Below are 24,396 nucleotides of genomic sequence, written 5' to 3' on the forward strand. Positions count from 1 at the left end.
CTCCATGAAGATCCCCATCCCCAATGATGGTGGAGCCCAGCACATGAGTACAAATGTAAGAAGTCACACAACACCAGGTTATAGTCCAACAGCTTTATTTGAAATCACAAGCTTTCGGAGCGCTGCTCCTTCGTCAGGTGAAGTGGAGAGATGCATAAAAACACAGCTTATATAGTCAGAGAATAATGTCAGATGTTTACAGGTAATCTTTCTAACTGCCATTTATCACACCTCGGCAGAGAGATAATCACAGCAATCAAAGGTGTGAATGGTGTCCAAACAGGTCAGTCAGGAAAACATTACATCAAAGAACAATGAGGTGGGGTCACAAGGGGTCAAATGTTGCAGATGCTGGGGTCTGTATGAAAAACAAAAAAAGACAAAAAACATTTTTTTTGCTGGAAATCACAGCAGGTCCGGCCGCATCTGTGTGGAGAGAACAAGCCAATGACGACTCGAGTCTGGATGACCCTACGTCAGGTGGGGTTACATGTAGCGTGACATGAACCCAAGAACCCGGTTGAGGCCGTCCTCATGGGTGTGGAACTTGGCTATCAGTTTCTGCTCGATGATTTTGCGTTGTCGTGTGTCTCGATGTCACGCTACATGTAACCCCACCTGACGTAGGGTCATCCAAACTCAAGTCGTCGTTGGCTTGTTCTCTCCACACAGATGCGGCCGGACCTGCTGTGATTTCCAGCAAAAAAATGTTTTTTGTCTGTTTTTTTGTTTTTCATACAGACCCCAGCATCTGCAACATTTGACCCCTTGTGACCCCACCTCATTGTTCTTTGATGTAATGTTTTCCTGACTGACCTGTTTGGACACCATTCACACCTTTGATTGCTGTGATTATCTCTCTGCTGAGGTGTGATAAATGGCAGTTAGAAAGATTACCTGTAAACATCTGACATTATTCTCTGACTATATAAGCTGTGTTTTTATGCATCTCTCCACTTCACCTGACGAAGGAGCAGCGCTCCGAAAGCTTGTGATTTCAAATAAAACTGTTGGACTATAACCTGGTGTTGTGTGACTTCTTACATTTGTCCACCCCAGTCCAACTCCGGCATCTCCACACCATGAGTACAAAAGACAAGGCTGAAGCGTTTGCAACCATCTTCAGCCAGAAGTGTCGAGTGGATGATCCATATCGGCCTCCTCCTGAGGTCCCCAACATCATAGAAGCTAGTCTTCAGCCAATTCGATTCACTTCACATGATATGAAGAAACAGCTGAGCACACTGGATACAGCAAATGCTATGAGCCCCGACAACATCCCAGCTGTCGTGCTGAAGACCTAGCACAAAAGAAGATGGTTGTGGTGGTTGGAGGTCAATCATCACAGCCCCAGGACATCGCTGCAGGAGTTCCTCAGGGCTGTGTCCTAGGCCCAACCATCTTCAGCTGCTTCATCAATGACCTTCCCTCCAACATAAGGTCAGAAATGGGGGATGTTCGCCGATGACTGCATAGTGTTCAGTGCCATTCGCAACTCCTCAGATAATGAAGCAGTCCATGCCCGCATGCAACAAGACCTGAACGACATTCAGGCTTGGGCTGATAAGTGGCAGGTAACATTCACGCCACAGAAGTGCCAACAAGTGAGAGTCTAACCACCTCCCCTTGACATTCAATGGCATTACCATCGCCGAATCCCCCACCATTAACATCCTGAGGGTCACCATTGATCAGAATCTTAACTGGACCAGCCACATAAATACCATGGCAACAAGAACAGGTCAGAGGCTAGGTATTCTACGATGGCTGTCTCACCTCCTGACTCCCCAAAGCCTTTCCACCATCTACAAGACACAAGTAAGGAGTGTGATGGAATACTTTCCACTTGCCTGGATAAGTGCAGCTCCAACAACACTCAAGATGCTCAATACCATCCAAGACAAAGCAGCCCGCTTGATTGGCACCCAATCCACCACCTTAAACATTCACTCCCTCCACCACCGACGTACCGTGGCTGCAGTGTGTACCATCTACAAGATGCATTGCAGCAACTCGCCAAGGCTTCTTCGGCAGCACCTCCCAAAACCGCGACCTCTACCACCTAGAAGGACAAGGGCAGCAGGTGCATGGGAACACCACCACCTCCAAGTTCCCCTCCAAGTCACACACCATCCTGACTTGGAAGTATATCGCCGATCCTTCATCGTCGCTGGTCAAAATCCTGGAACTCCCTCCCTAACAGCACTGTGGGAGTACCTTCACCACACGGACTGCAGCGGTTCAAGAAGGCAGTTCACCCCCACCTTCTCAAGGGCAATTAGGGATGGGCAATAAATGCTGGCCTTGCCAGCGATGCCCAGGTCCCATGAGCGAATAAAAAAAAATCAGGATGAAGCAAATCCTTCACCAGTGCAACTTTTAAGACTCACTAATAAAAACTTTCTGGTCAGAAACTTAATTGTTTGGAGTCTCTGAACCACCAACATTATCATCAAGCAGTTTAGAATACAGATACGTGATTAATAAAGAATGTTTAGCTTTGAATCGTATAGGTTGTTCAAGTCAATTCTCCTTCATCAGCAATCAAGGTTGATTGAACAAAATCTGTACTAAGACAGCACATCAGCAGGGCATTCTTCTTTCATTGTTTACTAAATATCTTGGAAATTGTTCTGCTATACAGGATCACTTTGCAGTTCAATGAAATTTAGTGAGCAGAGCCTGCATACCAAGCTTGTGATCCATATTTTCATTTTAATTCTTATTACAATTCAGCACAGTTCCTTTATGTCCATAACCACAATTAATATGTAATGTTTTTTTGTAATATAAGAAAGAAAGACTTGCATTTATATAGCGCCATTCACAACCATCAGATGTCTCAAAGCACTTTACAGCCATTGAAGTACTTTTGGAGTGCAGTCATTGTTGTAATGTGGGAAACACAGTAGCTAATTTGCGCACAGCAAGATCCCACAAACAGCAATGTGATAATGACCAGATAATCTGTTTTGTTATATCGATTGAGTGGTAAATATTGGCCCGGACACCAGGGATAGCTCCTCTGCTCTTCTTCGAAATAGTGCCATGGGTTTTTTTACGTCCACCTGAGAGAGCAGATGGGGCCTTGGTTTAACGTCTCATCCGAAAGGCGGCATCTCCGACAGTGCAATACTCCCTCAGCACTGCATTGGAGCGTCAGCCTAGATTTATGTGCTCAAGTCCCTGGAGTGGGACTTGAATCCACAACCTTCTGGCTCAGAGGCGAGTGTGCTACCCACTGAGCCACAGCTGACACTACTATGTCACCAATTCCACACCATTTCTGCAATACCAGTTTTGAACATTCAGCAAACATAAAGGGGAAAATTTGAACCTAATCCACCCGTCGGGAAACTGTTGTGATCAGGTGCAACGCTTGTTTTATACCCCACTCAATTTTACTTTCCTTTGCAGTCAATGGAGAGTAATATTAGGCTAAGTGTAGAACCAGCATTCTACTCGATCCCGTGGATTTCCCACTTGGTGAGTTAGGTTCAAATTACTCCCCAATTTTCTGCAAATTTTATGGATTGGCAAAATCTTTGCCAGAGGTTTATTTGGATATTTACAATGAAGGTCCAGCACAAAAAGAATACACTCAGATTACACTTCCGGTAGTGCAAGAAATTACCACTACTAACAAATTACTTTATGTATCTTTTTTTTATTTGCAGTTGCTTAGAGCAAAGGTCATTGCACAGGTGTCTTTTTATACCCTTTTAAGGGCCAGTATTTTGTGTCCAAGTTCTGGTACTCTATAAACAGGAAGGAGTCTGGATGCAAAATGAACTGCTGGAGTTACAATGAATGATTTTATCATGTTTTATCCCAATTGCCTGGCATATTTTCAAAGATTATGGGGGTGATTTTGCCAATGGGGAGCTTTTGGAGGCGGGACTCCCACTTGTCGGGTTTCAGTCCCGCCTCCAACAACTTCTGGCCAACCCATGCTATTTTCCCTTGATTGACCTTGTTAAGCCCGCCCAGCGGGCTTAGCAGGCCAATTAAGGGAAAGCTGTTTGCAGAGAACGTCAACGTATGATGTTTCATCTGTCAAAAATTTTTGACAGATGAATTATCATCGTTTGACAGCTCTGTGAAGCTGTCAAACAGTGACATTCTCTGTAGTTTGATGAGTTCTTGAATACAAGAGCTCAGCAAACCTCTTTCTTTTGCTGAAATTAGATGGTTGTTGCATTGGAGAATGCAACGGCCATCTGTCATCTCCAATGCGGAGGTGCGAGACTCTCCGCATACCCAACTCTTGAAGCCTGCAGGAAGAAACAAAGATAAGTACACTTTTACTAACACATTGCACTTACCTCAGATACTCACCTCTCCACAATTGCACCCATCACTTACCTTCACAGCACACTTTTGCACCCCGCCGACCCCCGCAGGCCCACTACTCGCCTCACTGACCTGGCGGGTTTCGGAGCCTTCAGGAAGCCCGCACTTGAGGGAAAAAAGGGGATAATTCTATTTTCTTCCTGTTAACTACCTGGTAACAGGCAGTTAATAGGCTTTAATCCCTTCCCGCCTCCAAGGCGACGGGACCCGGTGCGGGACGGCTATCCGCCTCCTGGGAAGATGGCATGGAGGCGGGTTGGGGGCGGGTTGGGCACCCGCCCCCAAATTCTGCCATTTTCCCTGCAGTCCCGCCTCCATGCCTGCCTCCCCAGGACTGGCAAGATCACGCCCTTTGTTGTGCAAACCCAAAAATTGCAGTATTTTTTGCTTATTGTGATGACTTGGAAACAAATCCATTAATACTCAAATTAAGTGTTTTGATGATATGGCCATTTATGTCACTCCCACTGCTAACACTGTGTTGTTTAAGAAGGGAGAAAGGTATAGACCGAGTAATTACAGGCCAGTCAGCCTAGCCTCGATGGTGGGCAAATTATTGGAAAAAATTCTGAGGGAGCGTATTAGTGGTCATTTAGAAAGGCACGGATTAATCAAGGACAATCAGCATGGATTTGTTAAGGGAAGGTCGTATCTGACTAACTTGACTGAATTTTTTGAGGAGATAACAAGGAGGGTCGATCAGGGTAGCGCGTTTGATGTAGTCTACATGGATTTTAGCAAGGCTTTTGACAAGGTCCCACACGGCAGACTAGTCAGAAAAGTAAAAGCCCATGGGATCCAAGGGAAAGTGGCAAGTTGGATCCAAAATTGGCTCAGTGGCAGGAAGCAAAGTGTAATGATCGATGGGTGTTTTTGTGACTGGAAGGCTATGTCGAGTGGCGTTCCGCAGGGGTCAGTACTAGGTCCCTTCATTTTCATGGTATATATCAATGATTTAGACTTCAATGTAGGGGTATGATTAAGAAGTTTGCAGATGATACAAAAATTGACCGTGTGGTTGATACTGCAGGAAGAAAGCTGTAGACTGCGGGAAGATATCGATGGACTGGTCAGGTGGGCAGAAAAGTGGCAAATGGAATTCAAGCTGGAAAAGTGTGAGGTAATGTATTTGGGGAGGGCTAACAAGGCAAGGGAATGCACAATAAATGGTGGATACTGAGAAGTGTAGAGGAAGAGGGACCTTGGAGTGCATGTCCACAGATTCCTGAAGGTAGCAGGACAGGTAGATAAGGTGGTTAAGAAGGCATACGGGATGGTTTCCATTATTAGCTGAGGCATAGAATAGAAGAGTAGGGAGATTATGCTCGAACTGTATAAAACACTAGTTAGGCCACAGCTAGAATACTGTGTACAGTTCTGGTCACCACATTACAGGAAAGATTGCACTAGCGAGGGTACAGAGGAGATTTACAAGGATGTTGACAGGTGTGGAGAATTTTAGCTATGAGGAAAGACTGGATAGGCTGGGGTTGTTTTCTTTGGAACAGAGGAGGTTGAGGGGAGATTTAATTGAGGTGTATAAAATTATGAGGGGCCTAGATAGAGTGGATAGGAGTCCCTTAGCAGAGAGGTCAATAACCAGGGGGCATAGATTTAAAGTAATTGGTAGAAGGATTAGAGGGGAGTTGAGGAGAATCTTTTCACCCAGAGGGTGGTGGGGGTCTGGAACTCACTACCTGAAAGGGTGGCAGAGGCAGAAACCCTCATCGCATTTAAAAAGTACTTGGATATGCACGTGAAATAATAATATTGCAAATACAATGTGCTATATATCTTCATCAACAACCAGAATGGCTATTGAAAACAGAAGATTACATTTCTTAACTTTAAATACATGGGATGCCAAGTTTACAACTGTTTCAGGTTTTTTAGGAAATATAGCATATCAAGAAATGCTCTATGTTTTCATTTTATTTTCTGCAATTATAGGTCATACCAAAGAATTAAAAAAAATAATTGTTATAGATATTTCAACAGAACAAATGTCTGTAACAACACTGCAAAAAGCAGTGAGTATAACATTTCATAAGATACAATGTAAATGTAAATGAATTTTATTAATATCATGCAATACAAATATAATTTTACCTGGTTAGGTATTCTGAGGGGTGGCCTAGGGCCTCCTGGATAACGAGGTGACATGAAAGGCTGCAACAAACAAATAAATGGAAAAAAGTGCTTTTTAACAAAAAGCATTCAACTTATGCACGATACTGATTTTTAAGTTTACAATTTCACCTTATGTTCCACTTTCACAGGGTCTTGCCTACAAGTAAACTACTTCAGGAGAGAAAGGGGGCAATAGATCATGGCATTTCAACATGCCACTTAACTGCATTCATCCTTGAAGAGATCGCTGGTCCAGCTAGTTTTCTTTTCTTCCACAAAGCAGGAAGTGTTATCAGAGACCAACAAAATTCATCACAACGTCAACCATGACTGGGTCACCACCATACTTACAGTGGTATGAAGCAAGCCTCTTAATTGTTAAGTCAATAAGCCAAACATGGTAATTCATTGTGTCAAAACACTCTCAAGTTTGTCAGCATAGAATTTAATCAAACAGCAAATAAATCTGTGCAAATTATATATGTACAAAACACAAGAGTTATCGACACATTTAAACTATACAGCAAAAACAAGTCAATACACAAAATAGAAGGTAACTCAATTGGTTTGCATGTGATTGGCGCCTCAACCTGTTAACCCCAGCAGCAACTGCAAATCAAACACCATGTAAATATCCCAAGACATTCCTGGTGAGATTCTACTGTTCCTGGACAACATAGAGTAACATTTCACTGCAATAATTGTAGTAACAAGTCTGGTATGATACCAACGTTCTATATTCATTGCCTAGCTACATATTTCGGCCTTTTTAAAGTACCTGCTTTTCTCAACCGTTGTAAAAGTGAAATTGAAAGGCACATCAACAAGCTTGTTGAACATCAGGGTTCTAGTTCATACCCATAATGCCCATTATCAACTGGCTCAAATTTCTAAACTCTAGAATAGAAGTGAGTGTCAAGCAGAGGCGCCACTAAAATGCTACACCACAGTGCCAATTATAAAATCTTTTATATTTTAAGTATTTAGAATGTGCCAGCTCTAAATGCTTAATTACATGTGCTAAAGCAGTTTGTTTCATCATATTGTACCATAGGGAACTACTCACATTTTTGCAGGTTTCTGATATTCTTTTAATACTAGTGATTGCAACAAGTGATACCTAGGCCGGAATTTTCACCTTAGAGTCGGGGCAGGTACGTGCAGGCTGCCATCCTGAAATTTTCAACAGCGCATACTGTACTGCGCGTTTAACTGAATTGGAGTAGTTGAAAGAGTCATGTGGGTTTCCCGGCCAATTAAATGGAGAGGGTCTGAAGACATCACCGATGACTCGCTTTCAGCTCGGATATTTAAAGGAGCCTTGCACACATCCCAGTTGAAGGTTGAAGGAGGAGGCTTACAGGTGTTTGGGAGGTATGGCTATTGTTAGCTGTCGAAGACTTTTGTGAGGGTGCAAGGAAGATGGAGTCACAGCGCCAGAAGGTTGCGCCCAGGTTCTCAGATGCCTCCCTGGTCCAGGAAGTCAGAGCACGCAGGGAGGTCCTATTCCCTGGTAGTGGCAGGAAGAGCCCAGCCACTGAAACCAAGAGGGCATGGGTGGAGATCACACAAGAAGTGAGCAGCAGGGGTGTGTCAGCCGCTCCTGGATACACTGCCACAAGAGATTTAATGATCTCATGAGGTCAGGAAGGGTGACTACAATGCCACACTCCTAATGCCCATGTCACCCCAACCCCATCACTCTGCCTTCCCAAGCCTACTCCTGCATGTCACTCCTCACACCAACCTATCTTGCAGGTGCAACATCCCTCACTATCTATGCACCTACTCACATCTCCATCTGACTAACCACCCACTGATACTCACCCTCAGCCTAATGCAATGCTAGAAAGTGATGCCACAGGAGGTCGTCATTTGGCAATGTCATGCCACTCCCACATAGTCACCTTCTACAGATGTAGCCCATCCATCCTTTACACTCATTCCATCACTCTCACTCAAAGTTCTCTTCTTTCCCTCCTTGCAGAACAGAAGAGAAAGAGAAAGAACGGAGGTGGCCCTCCAATATGCACTAATTTGATGCCAGCAGAAGAGGATCCGCTCGAAATATGTGGAGTGGCAGAGGTGCTGGCAGTGGGAGATGGAGAGACCTCCCAGCAACCTGGTGACAGAATTAAATATTCCACATAGCATACAACAGTCACTCATGGTGACTGATGTCAGCAGCCAGTGAAATATCGGCCCAGTAATTCTGGTCCCAACGCGTGAGTACGGACGGGGTACTCACACGTGGGCCCATTGGAAGTGCCGGATTTCAGCATGCACAGCGCATGCGTGGGAAACCGGCATTTCCTCCAAGGGGTTCAGAGGTCCAACGTGTGCGCGCAGGACTCTGCGCGCACGCGTTGAACTTCCTTCTTTTTGACAGGTTTGCCCATGTGTAAGGGCCTCAACTTTTTAGAAATGTAAAAAGGAGACATAAGGACTTGATTCTTTAAGGTAAGTGGTCTATTATTTAAAATTATAACATTTTTTCCACAGTTTTATTGTTTTTAAGGACTTTACAGTAAGGTAAGTGTATTTTTAGACCCGATTTCTTAAAAAAATATTTTTTTCAAAAATTTGATTAATTGTTTAAAATAGTTTTTTAAAGTTATTTATAGTTCATTTAATTAGTGGGATGTTTTTTAAAATTTTATTTAAAGTTTAAGTAGTGTTTTGGGCGCCCGTAGTTTTCATGAGTTTGACAGTTCTTACTATCAAACTCATGAATGAAGTTTTCCCTCCCCTGATTGGCTGCCCAGTGCTCACCTGATCCCAGCCGGCATATTGAACTAACTACGCCGCTGGATCAGGCAAGCACAGTGCGCCGACAGCTGAACCGGGCCAGTGACAGGAATTCCAAGCAGGCCCAGGCTTCAGCTGTCGGCGCGCCGGGTAAGTGCACATCGGGGGCTTGCACGCGCAGCAAGCCCCCGAACCTAATTTCTGGGCCATCATGTGCATAATGGTAACGTTACACATTCTTATCATAAGAGGTCTAATTCATGTCTTTACTCTCCCACGGGTCCATCAGTTGCACCCCCCCTCCCCGACTGTCCAGATGACTCCTCAGAGGAAGCTCCATTTTCTGAGGGTGCACCGTCACCAGACCCATGCGCACACAGCACCAGCACAGATACGTGCACGTCGGTAGGTCCTGCGAGACATAGAGTAGTGTTGTCAGCTGGTGAGCAAAAGCAGATGGTGGAGACAGGGACAGCAGTGGAGAGTCCTCCCCAGAGGACGCAGGATGCTCCAAGCTCTTCTCAGTTGGATATACATTCTGAACCTCGGGGGCCGTTGACAAAGAGGTTGATCTTGGAGGAGCAGCAACAAATGCGCGAGGCTCTGGCAGCTTTTCCAGCCACGATGTGCGTGATTGTACAGAGAATGGAGGAGTCCATCTCTTAACATGAGCAACACCATATCGCAGGCGATGGTGACGATGTGCTGTTCCATGGAAAGGATGGCCACCTGCATGGAGCAGCTAATGCGCCAGTCAAACGAGTACATGCTTGCTGTGAACAACAGATTGCAGATTCTTATTGACCATATCTCTAGAAAGGATAGCAAAGTTGACTTGGACATTCATTGCCCCACTGATGTGCAGCAAGTTCCTCTCCAGCTCCTTGCTAGCAGGGAAGTGCGGGTGGCCCATGAGAGGGATGACGGAAGTTGGGGCTCTACTCAAAGCGCTCCCACTTCTCCCCCATTGCCACCCCCTCAGTCAGAGCCCTTCATGCTGCCTCAGATCCCGATGGCTGAGTCATCCCCTGCACAGTTGCAGGAGGAGCAGTCTTTGGCGGGGCCCTCACAGGCTCCAAAACCCAGAGGACGTCTGCCAAAAGTGTTGAAGCAGTCACAGCAGGGAAGTGAGCAGCCTGCCTCTACATCTGCTGAAGCCACAGGGGTTGCACGGTGTAGAAGCACTTGGAAAAGAAGAAAAAACACATGGGTGTTCGCCAAAATGTTAGTGTTAAGTTTCAGTTCTATTTATGACGCACATAAATTTATTTCTTTGCCCCACTTTCCCGCCTTGTCCATTTTTGCCTGCTACTGGGAAGTGGCCTTGTCACTTGAAGTGAATGGTGAGACATTACTTAACCTTGAGCAATGGGTGTGCGTTTGACAGGAATGTTTTGGTCATTTTAGGGCTGCTTCGTGGTGTTGGTGGGGTGGGGGGGTGAAGTTGGTACAGCATCTAGGAGTCAGATGGGTGCACTGGTGCAACTTAACTAAATCAGGCCATTATGAGGCCATCCCAGGCCTCCTGGGCAGCAATGTGTTCCGCTGCTGGTGCCATCTCCACCTCAGGTTCCTCCTCCTCCTCGTGTTACACCTCTTCCTCCTCCTCCTCCTCCAAAGAGGCTGTGCACTCTGCGCCTTGCTCCTCCTGCAGCTCCAATCCTCACTGCTGCGCTATGCTGTGCAACACATAGCAAACAACAATGATTCTGGAGTCCCTGGCTGGTGCGTACTGAAGGCTCCTCCAGATCTGTCAAGGCATCTGAAGTGCATCTTGTTCTATGACACATCTGGTGGACATGTGTCTCTCATTATAGCACTCCTTGGCCTCATTGCTTGGCCTCCTCAAGGGTGTCATCAGCCACATCTTCAGTGGGTAGCCCTTGTCTCCAAGCAGCCAGCCGGTAAGTCTGTTCGGAGGTGTAAAGAGCTGAGGGAGGGTGGACTAGCACAGGACGAAAGAGCCATTACAGCTCCCTAGGAATCTGGCATGCACATGCATGATGATCTTTTTATGGTTGCAGATAAGCTGCACTTTGAGGGAGTGGCAGCCCTTCTGGTTCACGAACACTCCTGGGTGATCTGGGGGTGCCTTGATGGCCACATGTGTGCAGTTGATGATGCCCTGCACCTGTGGGAAGCCAGCCAGAGCCGGAAAGCCAAGCGCCTGCTCAGTAACACTGGCTTCATCAGTGGCAAATTTTACATAAGTGGCTGACTTGTGAAACATGGCATTGCTTACCTGGGTGATGCATTTGTGGGCGGCCGACTGCAAGGTCCCGCAACTGTCTGCTGCAGATTCCAGGAAGGAGCCGGAGGCGAAGAAGTTGAGGGCGATGGTGATTTTGACAGCCACTGGTAAGGCATGTCCACCAGGTCCTCTGGGCAGCAGGTCTTCTTCCAGCAAGCTACAAATGTCTGCCACGACTTGGCATGATAGCCTGAGCCTCCTGAAGCACTGCCGTTCAGTCATGTCCAGGAAGTTCATCCTCTGCCTGTATACCCTGTGTTGGGGGTATTACCTCCAGCACGATGCACCCCTATACTGATCCCCTCTCTTCTGTGGAGCATCAGGTCGGAGAAGGCTGCCGGTGTTGTTGTTGCTGCTGCTGGTGTTGTTGCTGTTGCTGCTGGTGTGGCTGGTATTGTTGGTGTTTGAGATCATCTTGGTCCGAATCTGAGGTTCTAGATGAAACAGCATAAGCAGCACTCATGCTGATCTGATAGATGCCAGATAAAGTGGAGATCAGAGGCACAATCCTCCAATGTAATGAGAGTAACTTGCAATGTATTGAGAGTGGCTTCTGAGGTTGTGGAAATCTCCTGCAAACTCCTGAAAGCACAATATCTTAACAAAATGGTATCAGCAAGAGCCTTTCCTTTAGGCAAGGAAGTAGGTGTAAGCTGTGTGTATTTATGTGCTTTTTCCAGCTGTCACTTAATGAACTAGAACAATGGCCACTGAGCTCCCACCTTGCCTTCACAGGCGAGCTTCCTGAGGCCCGTGAATCCCGTGCGCAAGCAGTTAAAGATGAAATCTCAAGTTATAAAGGCTCTTAAGGGTCTCTCAATGAGCAGTTAAGTACCTCAATAACGTCACCCGCCTCTCCTGAGTGGGTCCATGGCGCGCTTCGAAACGCGCCCAGTTAATTGTGGAAGTCGGCGGGATGACAGCAGGTTCCCGACGTGTTGTCAATTTCAGTGCTTTTAACTGCCGACCCGCTCCTAAACCCGCACGCTCTGCAAAGTGAAAATTCCGGCCCTAGTGTTAACAAAATCATTTTCAAAAGAACCATTTAGCTTTAAAAAGAAACTAATTTAGGCTGCTAACCTCCCCATGTGAATTTAACTAATTGGCAATTGACCAAAATACGCATACCTTTTGTACATTGTATTTAATTTTTCAATAGGTATTCTATAATAATAGATATGTACAGTAGTTGAGAATACACCTATGGAGAGTTACCTGTAACTGAGTCCAATATAGACAAGTAAAGTATTACTGAAATTGAATACTACTTATACAACGTTGTATAATTAAAAGTAATTGGACACAAGAAAATATGCTAGTATGTTAAAACCATAAAAAAATGACTAGCTCCACACTTCAACTCTCAAATACCAGTTTTAAAAGGTATTTTAGAGGACAAAGTTTTTGAAACTGTTAAGTATTTAAAACTGAACCAATATTGACAAACATCATAACGCAACCTACTTTTTAAAACTTATTTTAAAGGTGACCTTTCAAAAACATAGATTAAATACATTTTAGAACTGCACACCCTCAAACAAACCAATTTCCATTTGTTTCCATTTGCCATCAGCATTCTGAGGTCATCCAAGATTAGTTTCAAGTACCAAATATGATTGAACTCAGACAGAACCAACGGCTGCCAACTGTTTTCTAAGAATCAATGATAAACTCTGTGTGGGTAGGGGGAGGAAGGTAAGTGGGGAAGGGAAATAAAAACAGTTGCTAGTGTTTTATTTTAAATTAAGTAAATGCACAAACATTTGAAAGACCAGCAGCATACTGTTAACTTTATTAGTGGCACAGGTTTCATCTTCATTGAGAAAGGCAAGCTGGCAGATTTAATGCAACTCCTGATAGGCTGTGAATGAGTGTGGATATTTTTTGCACGTGTTTATATCTGGTGTTGGTTGCTGTGAAATACCAACATATTGGTTGGGTTTTAATTTTGTTTTCTAATTATAAAAGACATAGGCCTAGAAATTCAGTTGGCGCCGCGCCAGGGCTTTAGCGCCGGAAATTTAGCGCCGGCGCTAAGTCCCCCTGCGCGCGCCAAAAATTCAGTAGCGCTGCGCCCAAACGGCTGCCGGCGCTACAGGAGGGTGTCAGCGCCTCGAAATGGGCGCTGACTGCCGCATTGCGGCGCAATTCCGGCGCTGCGGCACCCGATACGGTGCGGCAGGCTGGGGAAGTGCAGGCCTCCTCCTTCAGTTAAGGAGGAGCTGCCTGCACCCGCCCGCTGGCCGTTGAAATCTTGAAAAAAATGAGCCCGGCACCTCGGAGACGTGCCGGGCTCGCAGGCCAGACGCATCTGTTCTGCGGGGGGGGTGGGGGAGGCCGGGGAGGGAGGTGCGGGCAGGCGGCCGGCGGGAAAGCGGCCGGCCGCCGCGCGACCTTAATGCGCCGGCGCTAACTCGCGTAGGACTCTGCAGAAACATCGTTAGTTGCGGCTGCCACGGGCGAGGCGGCCGCAACTCAATTTCGGCGTTGGGGCCCGTCACCACGGCAACCGGGACGCTGCGCACACCGATGACGTCATCGGTGCCGGCGCAGCGCAACCGGTCTAACGCCGATGGCAGGGCCCCACTGAATTTACAAACCAGCCATAACTCCGGTGCTAGGCCCTCTAGCGCCTCAAATGGGGCGCTAACCCTACTGAATTTTCAGCCCATAGTATTAATATCTAGCATTAATTCTCACTGAAAATTAAATTTTTGCTAGGTTATTTTAATGCTTAGAAACATTACTTGCTAGTTGTAAATTAAAATAATAATTATTAGAACAGTTACTTTAAACAACAAATCAATGTAATTGATTTATCTGCTAACAGGGTAGATCCTAGAAATACTTAAAACAATGCAGCTGCTAAACTGACCTGGAATAAAATATACAATGTTATGCAGGAAATATATAGATTTGTGCCAGTGAGAAAATAAAAATTTCTCATCAAGCAATGTTAAACATGCAGATCAATGCACATAAACCAATGTTGCAAACAAAAAGAAAACCCCTAAGAGCTAAATCATAACACTACTTGAAGTGATGAATAACAAGCCATAAGACAGAGTATAGGTGCTATCAGAGCTGGTGCTCAGCCCTGGTTTGTTTGTGCTGATTAGCTACTTGTGCCTTCCTACCTGGCTGTGAGGTCCCATCATGGGATTGCTGGGGTTGTGTGGTGGAGGCTGTGCATGTGGCGAGGGCTGTGAACCTGGCGGTCCCTAGAGATAATTGCAAACAGAAATTAGCCAGCAGCACAACTATTAACAAAATTATTGACCAGCTATGCCAAGAGTTTCTCATATTAAAAGTTGGTTATACCTCTTTAAATGTTTTTGATTCTTGAACAGTTAAGTTACATTATTGTAAACAACTAATTGCTCTGCCAATGTGTGTACCTACTTTTCTAAACTGTGGTGGAAATATGCCATCAATTGAGGTGAAACCAAAGATGTCATAAACAAACTCCTAAAAAATTGTGAAAAATTAAAAATGTACCCTACAAGTGTTATGAACAGAATATGTTCTGACTAACAATGGGATATGAAGAATATCAATTTGCTGAAATATGTAGCATTTCTTATTGCTGGCTAGTTTAACCTACCTTAATTTCTTTACAAATGTTTCCCAGTTTATGAAGCATATTCTCCCACTGAAACAATTAAAACATCCTTCGTTGTGCAATAAAATTATTTAGGAAACAAGATTAAATACCAAGAAGAAATTAAGAATAGCTCTCTAGTGACAATGAGCTATTCTACTTCTTTCATGAGAGACTTAGAACTCATGGACTCCTAAAATGGTCTTTCACACTAACTTTGTGTATTGTATATTGTCTCCAATTTAAGTGCACCAAATAGGCCCTTTGCACTCGAGTTACTGGTAGAAATCACTAATATAGTGATCATCACACACAATATAGAACACCCAAAAAAGTTTTTCCTTCTTTCTTTACTTTTTTGGGGAAGGGAAAATAAATCCACCCTGAAGCACACTGCCTGCTAATAGTCTCCTCCTTTTCAACCAGCCAAGCTGGATTCTATTTAGTAACAATGTAATGAAAGTGACAAACCCTATAGGCTCCCTGATTTACTTGACAACACATGTAAACTTAAATAACCTCAGTTTAGCCCAGGATCAACAGGAATCGAGGGTGTGCTGCTCTAAAATGATTCTCAATTGATTAAATGAGTACATGTGGTTTATTAACACGCTTGTAACTGATGAATAATAGGACATGGTCTCATAGCTGTCATTTCCAACATAGTAAGTTCCAGATCTCAACTAGATCACAAGGGTGAGTCCCCCTGATCAACTATCATGATACCCCAAACTACATATAGGAATTATTAGGAAGAGGGATACAAACAGGCTACCACCCCATTCCCTCAATCATGGAATAGTGCATAGCTTAGGGGAAACCAATTATAAGAGCAAAATTATTTCTTAATGTGGGAAAAACATAAGTGGTAAATTTCTGAACAAATATCTGCTCATTTAAATAAATTTTATTAAACTGTTTATTTCCACAAATCACAAAGTGCTATTTCATATGTTAATAATTTTGCTGTTTCACATATTCGAGGTACAGTCAACCCCACATGTAATGAACACCAGTTTGGAATGCTAAATATTCATTATATGTGACTGTTCGTTCAGTGCGGGGTTGAGAGAATTCCTTAGTGCCTAAGATTGCTAGCAATCATACAATTTATTCTAGTCAGGACAACTACCAATCCTCCTTTTCAGCTCCTTTCAAAATGCCCATTTTCTCTATACTCAGCTGGCAGCTACTATTTTCTTGCTCACACATAGGCCTGTCAATCAGATGGCGCCCAGCTGCTTGTGTTCGATGCTGTCAATCACCTAGCACCTGGAAACCCATACTTGTTCTCACAGTCATGGCAAGAAAGTGAAAGATGTTCCTTGCAGCCAGCTCACTTCCATCCTCTTTCATCTGGCTTTTTAATTATTATTGCAGTGTATATTTTTCAAATTGCATGGTAATACCACTCATATAACATTGGAAATAGGTAGCCCATTCACTGAATGTGAATAGAAATAGGTAGCCCTTTCACTGAATGTGAATAGAAATAGGTAGCCCTTTCATTGTATGTAATAGAATTACACTGGATTCAAATAGGGATGTGTCAAAATGCTGGTTATTGTTGGGTAGTCGTTTAACTGGGTATATTATACAAGGTTCCAGTGCATCATTCATAGAGTAACATGCTGACGTTCCAATATGCTGCATCAGAGAATGGTAGGACATCAATTCATAACCTATTATTTCCTAAAATGAAAAATTCCAGATGCCTCCTGTACCATCAGGAAGGAATTAAGCCAAGGTTTAGTGTTTTCTCAAAGGTGGCAAAGAGGGGAAATTCTAGGGTAAGTTATCCTCGGTCACTCTCACCCAATTCCTTACTACTGGTTTCAGAGCAGTATTGGTACAGGCTTTGTAGGAAGTTCCCTTGCCCACCTTCTTAGCTGGAAAATGCTTAGTACAAGGAACTTTAACAAAGGGAGACAATCCTGTACTCCTGTGAGCAAGATAATTACTGGTCTTACTCATAAAACAAAAAGTATTCAAGGGTACACAGCAAACACACAAGTATTTGCACAAACACTGCACGCGCACATGTCTGCTATGTCCTATATGTGAAATGGATGCCTGTCACAAAGCAAACACATCCCCCATAACTTTTAAGGTCAGGGAGGTACCAAAAAGTAAATGCTAAGATTGTTAACTTTACCTCATCCAAACTTGACCATTGGTGCTGAGCTTTTAGTTATTTGACCAACACTAAGGAATTAAAAATGACCGTATACACTATTTGAAAATATTTTCTAGACTTGATGGAAAGATATGTATGTATTGAGCTGAACACCACAATCTCACTAGCTGCTCTACTAGTTTCTGCATGTATACTAAATGGAAGATCACCTTCCACTAGGAGGCAATAATGCTCCACTAACCCACAATGGAGCCAGATACAAAAACATTCTAAATTTTACTACGTGAAGGAGTGAATGTAAATATTAACCTATTTTATGAGAGGGTTTTTTTTTACAATAAAACATACTACATTTAAAAATGAGAAGTCAAAGTCCTTATTCAATTACAAAGCACAGTCATTATTTTAATAATTACCAAATACAAGAACATAAAAACAATCCTAAATTATTTGGTAAAAGCAGTTAATGCTGTTGGCAATATGCTCACTTGTAGCTTGAGAATTTCAAGAAGATGTGGGGGTCTGAAGATGGGATGTGTAATAAATTAGAGTCATAGGTACAGTTTATGCCCAATTTATCATATGCTGCAAATCTACAGAACAGCAGCAACTGTATATAAGTATAAATGATAGATATTTATCTATTACAACTCTATATCAGAGCAAAGTCTCCTGGTTCTTCGCTTTGGAGATGTCTGGGGCTGTGAAGCAAGACCTTTTGCATCAGGCTGTGTTGAATGAGAACCTCCTGCTGATTTTAGCTGGAAATCAAGAGTCAGCGCATGCGTAGGCAGGTAATTTAGCATCTTCTAGTGCATGAGCTGACTCGGGCAGCTCTTAGTATAAACCCTGGGGGAATCTTATTCAGTGCAGATCATCCTGGCCTGCAATGAATGCAATCTCTATAAGGGTTGAAAATAAAAATGGACATTGTCAAATTCTGAATTTAAATAATACGTTGAGCTTGAATTAAATTTGTTGTGCATTGTACATTTTTACAGTAAAAAATATATATTTTTCCTTCTTTCCTTTTCAATTGTAGTAACAAGAGTGTAAAAAACTTTCACATGCCAAAACTTTTACAGATTAAAAGCTAATTCAAACACTGCACAATCAGTATGGATGATTAGTATGGATGCTGGTGGTTTTTGCTGAACAAAAAAACCCACTGGATTGTTTTCTAGAGATAGTAACCAAGTTGCCACAAAATTATTTGGACAGCAAATAAACCAAACACAAAATAAATGATGAAACCCAAAGAGCATTATGAAATGCTGAGAAAGAGCATACAATAAGAATCTACCAGCCTTGACACATGGCATCTCTGTACCATTGATAAATATGGCAGCAAGAAGGTTTCCCTTTTTATCAATTCAGGCCTAGAAGCCCACACACTTCAGAATATTGCTCTTACATAGACTGTGCTTTCACTGTTATAATTATGCATGCTCGGTACTTAGTGTTTTTTTTAGTAGAGAACATCAAGCACAGTCTCCCAGGATATTCAGGTATAAACCCTCAATCCTCAGTGCCTCAAAAATGTTTGCCTTGTTTCATACAATCTGAAAATGTGCTATGCTGCATCAGCTCCTCTTGTAAAGAACTCCAGGTATGTATTCAGAGGCTATTTTCTCAATTTTCTTTTATTCAACAATATGTAATGGAATGCACAAGCTCATTATAGGTGAGATTTTAGGCTATCTGAAGAGGTGTCCAGAAGCTAAGTTTAATTTATTTTTGTGAGGTCAGGAGAAGCAGGAGCCCCCATTGCACTGCACCCCATCCCCCCCACCCCACTCTCACACACCCCACATCCTCAGACCGTCCTTTCTCCATGCCCAGAGGCTAGCCAGGCCGCACAATGCTGTGGTTACCCTGAGACGGTGGGCTGCCCCAGGGCGTTCTTTTCTGCCTGAATCCCACCGACCCTATATTAATGAGGCCTGGTCTTCAAAATGAACAGGACCAACCGCAGGCACTATCGGCTGCACAAAGGGAAAATCTACCCCTACATTTCACACAAAAGATAAAATGCAGCTGCATCTTTTTTTTCCAACTTTCCTTCCTCCTCTCCTGAAGGCAGACATCCTCACTGGGATACAATTCCATGGGTGGCATTGCTGATGCAGGAATATAGACACTGAATGTCAACAGGCTAATTAATCGGGGAGGGGGGTGGAGGGGATGGGGCGGAAATGCTGAGCATGACCCAGGGACCCGGGTTCAAATCCGGACTCGGGTGACTGTCTGTGTGGAGTTTGCACATTCTCCCCGTGTTTGCGTGGGTTTCCTCCGGGTGCTCCGGTTTCCTCCCACAGTCCAAAGATGTGCGGGTTAGGTTGATTGGCCATGATAAAAAAATTTAAAAAAAATTGACCCTTCGTGTTAGGGGGGATTAAATATGTGGGGTTATGGGGTTACGGGGATAGGGCTTGGATGGGATGGCTGTCGGTGTAGGGACCGGGTGTTAGGGTTTGGATGATCAGCCATGATCTCGTTGAATGGCGGAGCAGGCTCGAAGGGCCGAATGGCCTACTCCTGCTCCTATCTTCTATGTTTCTATGTTTCTATCCACACCCAGTGCCCACATGTGCATTGCCAGTATGGGTCATGCCTGTATACTGATCAGAATGGGAACCGTGGCTGATTCTTTTCTTCTTAATCCAGTGGCACTGCTGTAACATCCATACTGTTGCCCTAGAAGAGCTCAGCTAAGTCAGCATAGACCAGAGATCAAACCTGAAACCTTCCTGGTCAGCATGGCTCAGAGACAGAGAAACTTTACAGGGCAGCTTCTTATATATATTTTTTTGAAGACACAAACTTAATGTGCCTTCAACATCCTGTGAGTATATTGTGTTTCAATTAGTTTTTTATTTTGCATGTAAATAGTTAATGAATCAAACTCCAAATTCATCTAATCTTCCCTCTAGCTCAGTCAGTGACAGACAGCAACGGGAAGCCAATAATGTCCATCACTATACTGCCCATGAAGCCAGGTTCAGTTACAAATGGGCAGAAGTGTCTAATTGCAATTTAATCAGCGTGCTCATATGTAAAATGGCAGCACTAACAGGGTTAGTAAAGTGAAACTCTGGTATGAAAAAATAATTATTTACTGTAGTAGCAGAAACAATGCATCAGAAACTCTACCGTTAGTGTCCCCAAATTACGGCATACAGTTCCTTTAAAAGCAAAAACACATATTTATTAGAGTGATTATCAGCAAGTTGAGAAGTACAATTCAATGTGTTTGTGGTTTGATTCAAACCGTATAAAAATCCACCCAGATTCATGCATGTAATCCTAGGAGTTTCTGAGTCCACCATCTGCTTCAAGTGGATTATATTCTTCAGTGATAATTTAGAGGGATTCAGCACAGGTCTCTTATTCTTATTTGGAAATCATTAAGTCATATGAAAAGCTTTTTCCTATTGCTTAAGTCTCTTATTACCTGAAAGAATCCCGGTGGTACCGGGCCTACTGGCATTCCGTCTCCTGGGGGAATGTTTCCTAGCACTGGACTGGGAGCTGCTGCTGCACTCTGAAAAGAAAGGCAACTCCTTTGTCATTACATTCTGTAACAAGGAATTGGCATACTTCCTAAGTGTAAAGAATAAAATAACACATACTCTGAATCAATTAAACTCATGACAAAAACAAATCTAAATATAACTTTTATGTGTAGCAAGTGTTTACACAGACATACCAAAATCATAACTATATTTAAAAGTCTAGCTGCTTATTTGAAAAACAGGCCAATCTTCTCTACTATGAATGACTGGTTTAGCTAACAATTAGTGCTACTTAAATCATGTATTAAATTTGCACATCTGTGCATTTTACCAGATACCACACTACCTACAATCATCATACAATAACATTCCCAAGAGCCTGTGTAGGGTTCAGTAAGTTTGGTATGTTATCTTGAAAATGTTCTCTTACATTCTGCTGTACTCAGAAGTCAAGAATAGGGACAAATTGGATTTTTTTTGGAGTAAAACAGATTCCTGCAGTAACGGCAGGTTTGGAGGTTACTGAATATGTCTTTTTGACTGAGTTAGCCACCTCTTAAAAGCCAAAATGCTCTCCCATGGGTTGCAGATGGTCACATTTCAACAATGCCTTTCCCTTGCCAAATTTTGAAACTATTTGAGACTAGGGCTTCTGGAAGTTCACTGTTCTGGCAGATGGGAAATAGGGCTGACATACCATGAAATATCTTCAGCAAATTTCAGGCTTTGAGGGTAGATGTCACCATACACAGACACAGAACACACAGAAACCCTACAGTGCAGATAGAGGCCATTTCGGCCCATCGAGCCTGCACCGACACATATCCCACCCGATCCCTGTAACCCCTACACCAACATATATCCCACCCTATCCCCGTAACCCCACGTATTTAATCCCCCGAACACTAAGGGTCAATTTATCATAGCCAATCAACCTAACCCGCACATCTTTGGACTGTGGGAGGAAACCGGAGCACCCGGAGGAAACCCACGCAAACACGGGGAGAATGTGCAAACTCCACACAGTCACCCGAGGCCGGATTCGAACCCGGGTCCCTGGCGCTGTGAGGCAACAGTGCTAACCACTATGCCACCATGTATTTTTGGATTTGATCAGTCGCTTTTGGAGGGTCACTGAAAACTAGGTTATACAGAGTAAATGGAAGGAGGCTTCAGTTTCAGGATCAACAACGTTTTTTGATGGTAGGCTGCATTTCAAGCAATAATTCCTCAGAATGGGACTAGAAAGTGATAATGCCCAATAGGTTGGGAGGTTTTGTGCCCTCATTTGTTTCAGGAGCTGTAATCCCTTAGTCTCAGTCTTACTCTCAGTCTTATTAGTACAAATGATATGCATGTTACATAGAAACATAGAAGATAGGAGCAGGAGTAGGCCATTCGGCCCCTCGAGCCTGCTCCGCCATTCAATGAGATCATGGTTGATCATCCAAATTCAGTACCCTGTTCCTGCCTTCTCTCCATATCCCTTGATCCCTTTAGCCTTAAGAAATATATCTAACTCCTTCTTGAATACATTTAATGAATTGACCTCTACTGCCTTCTTTGGTAGAGAATTCCACAGGTTCACCACTCTCTGGGTGAAAAAATTCCTCCTCATCTCTGTCCTAAATGGCTTACCCCTTATCCTTAGACGGTGACCTCTGGTTCTGGACTCCCCGACCATCGGGAACATCCTTCCAGCATCTAGTCTGTCTAGTCCTGTTAGAATTTTATAAGTTTCAATGAGATCCCCTCTCATTCTTCTAAACTCCAGAGAGTACAAGCCCAATCGACCCAATCTCTCCTCATACGTCATTCCTGCCATCCCAGGTATCAGCCTGGTGAATCTTCGCTGCACTCCTTCCATGGCAAGAACATCCTTCCTCAGATAAGGTGACCAAAACTGCACACAATACTCAAGATGTGGTCTCACCAAGACCCTGTACAACTGCAGCAAGACATCCTTGTTCCTGTACTCAAACCCTCTCGCTACGAAGGCCAATATACCATTTGCCTTCTTAACCGCCTGCTGCACCTGGATGCTTACCTTCAGCGACTGGTGCACAAGGACGCCCAGGTCTCATTGCACTCCCCTTCTCCCAATCTATTGCCATTCAGATAATAATCTGCCTTCCTGTTTTGACACCAAAGTGGATAACCTCGCATTTATCCACGTTATATTGCATCTGCCATGCTTCTGCCCAATCACCCAACCTGTCCAAATCATACTGGAGTTTCTTGGCATCCTCCTCACAGCACACACGCCTACCCAGCTTTGTGTCGTCTGCAAACTTGGAGATATTACATCTAGTTCCCTCGTCCAAATCATTAATATATATTGTGAATAGCTGGGGTCCAAGGACTGATCCCTGCGGTACCCCACTAGTCACTGCCTGCCACTCGGAAAAAGAGCCATTTATTCCAACTCTTTGCTTTCTGTCTGCCAACCAGTTCTCTATCCAAGTCAATACCTTGCCCCCAATCCCATGTGCCTTAACATTACACGCTAATCTCTTATGCGGGACCTTATCGAAAGCCTTTTGAAAGTCCAAATACACCACATCCACTGGTTCTCCCTTATCTATTTTACCAGTTACATCCTCAAAAAATTCCAGTAGATTAGTCAAGCACGATTTACCTTTTGTAAATCCATGTTGACTTTGTCCGATCCGGTGACTTTTTTCCAAGTGCTCTGCTATTACATCCTTTATAATGGACTCTAGCATTTTCCCCACTACCGATGTCAGGCTTACCAGTCTGTAATTCCCCGTTTTCTCTCTACCACCTTTTTTGAACAGTGGGGTAACATTAGCTACCTGCCAATCCATGGGTACTGTTCCAGAGTCTATCGACTTTTGGACGATGACCAGCAATGCATCTATTATTTCTAGGGCCACTTCCTTAAGTACCCTAGGATGTAGATTATCAGGCCCTGGGGATTTATCGGCCTTCAATCCCATCAATTTCCCTAACACCATTTCCCTACAAATACTGATTTCTATCATTCCTCCCTTTCATTAGACCCTATGTTCCCTGACATCTTTGGGAGGTTATTTGTGTCCTCCTTTGTGAAGACAGAACCAAAATATGTATTTAATTGGTCTGCCATTTCTTTGTTCCCCATTATAAATTCCCCTGATTCTGACTGCAAGGGACCTATGCTTGACTTCACCAATCTTTTTCTCTTCACATATCTATAAAAGCTTTTACAGTCAGTTTTTATGTTCCCTGAAAGCTTATTCTCATACTCTATTTTCCCCCTCTTAATTAATCCCTTTGTCCTCCTTTGTTGAATCCTAAACTGCTCCCAATCCTCAGGTTTACTGCTTTTTCTGGCCAATTTATATGTCCCCTCCTTGGATCTTATGCTATCCCTAATTTCCCTTGTTAGCCACGGTTGAGTCAACTTTTTTGTTTTATTTTTATGCGAAACTGGGATGAACAAATTCTGTAGTTCGTCCATGCGATCTTTAAATGTTTGCCATTGCCTATCCACCGTCAACCCTTTGAGTGACATTCCCCAATCAATCCTACCCAACTCGCGCCTCATACCATCGTAATTTCCTTTATTTAAATTCAGGACCCTAGTCTCTGAGTCAATTACTTCACTCTCCATCTTAATGAAGAATTCCATCATATTATGATCGCTCCGACCCAAGGG

At 43.6% G+C, this 24,396-nt stretch overlaps 1 protein-coding gene across 8 annotated transcripts in view; it reads right to left on the reverse strand.

The window, feature by feature from the left end:
* ssbp2b (single stranded DNA binding protein 2b) overlaps positions 1 to 24,396 on the reverse strand; it is a 623,147-nt gene that overhangs the window by 132,082 nt on the left and 466,669 nt on the right. For 6 of the 8 annotated variants that reach the window (XM_085989458.1, XM_085989423.1, XM_085989417.1 and 3 more), the window contains 3 exons: positions 20,675 to 20,764; positions 14,620 to 14,703; positions 6,463 to 6,522 (listed from right to left, as the gene is read on the reverse strand). In XM_085989458.1, the coding sequence (XP_085845584.1) occupies positions 6,463 to 6,522; positions 14,620 to 14,703; positions 20,675 to 20,764 (234 nt within the window). The remainder of the gene's footprint in view (positions 1 to 6,462; positions 6,523 to 14,619; positions 14,704 to 20,674; positions 20,765 to 24,396) is intronic. The other 2 variants (XM_085989445.1, XM_085989451.1) reach the window with 1 other exon arrangement.

The sequence above is a fragment of the Somniosus microcephalus genome, chromosome 1, assembly GCF_052327205.1.
Source record: "Somniosus microcephalus isolate GS21.2 chromosome 1, FLI_Smic_1.0, whole genome shotgun sequence".
NCBI classification, from domain to species: domain Eukaryota; kingdom Metazoa; phylum Chordata; class Chondrichthyes; order Squaliformes; family Somniosidae; genus Somniosus; species Somniosus microcephalus.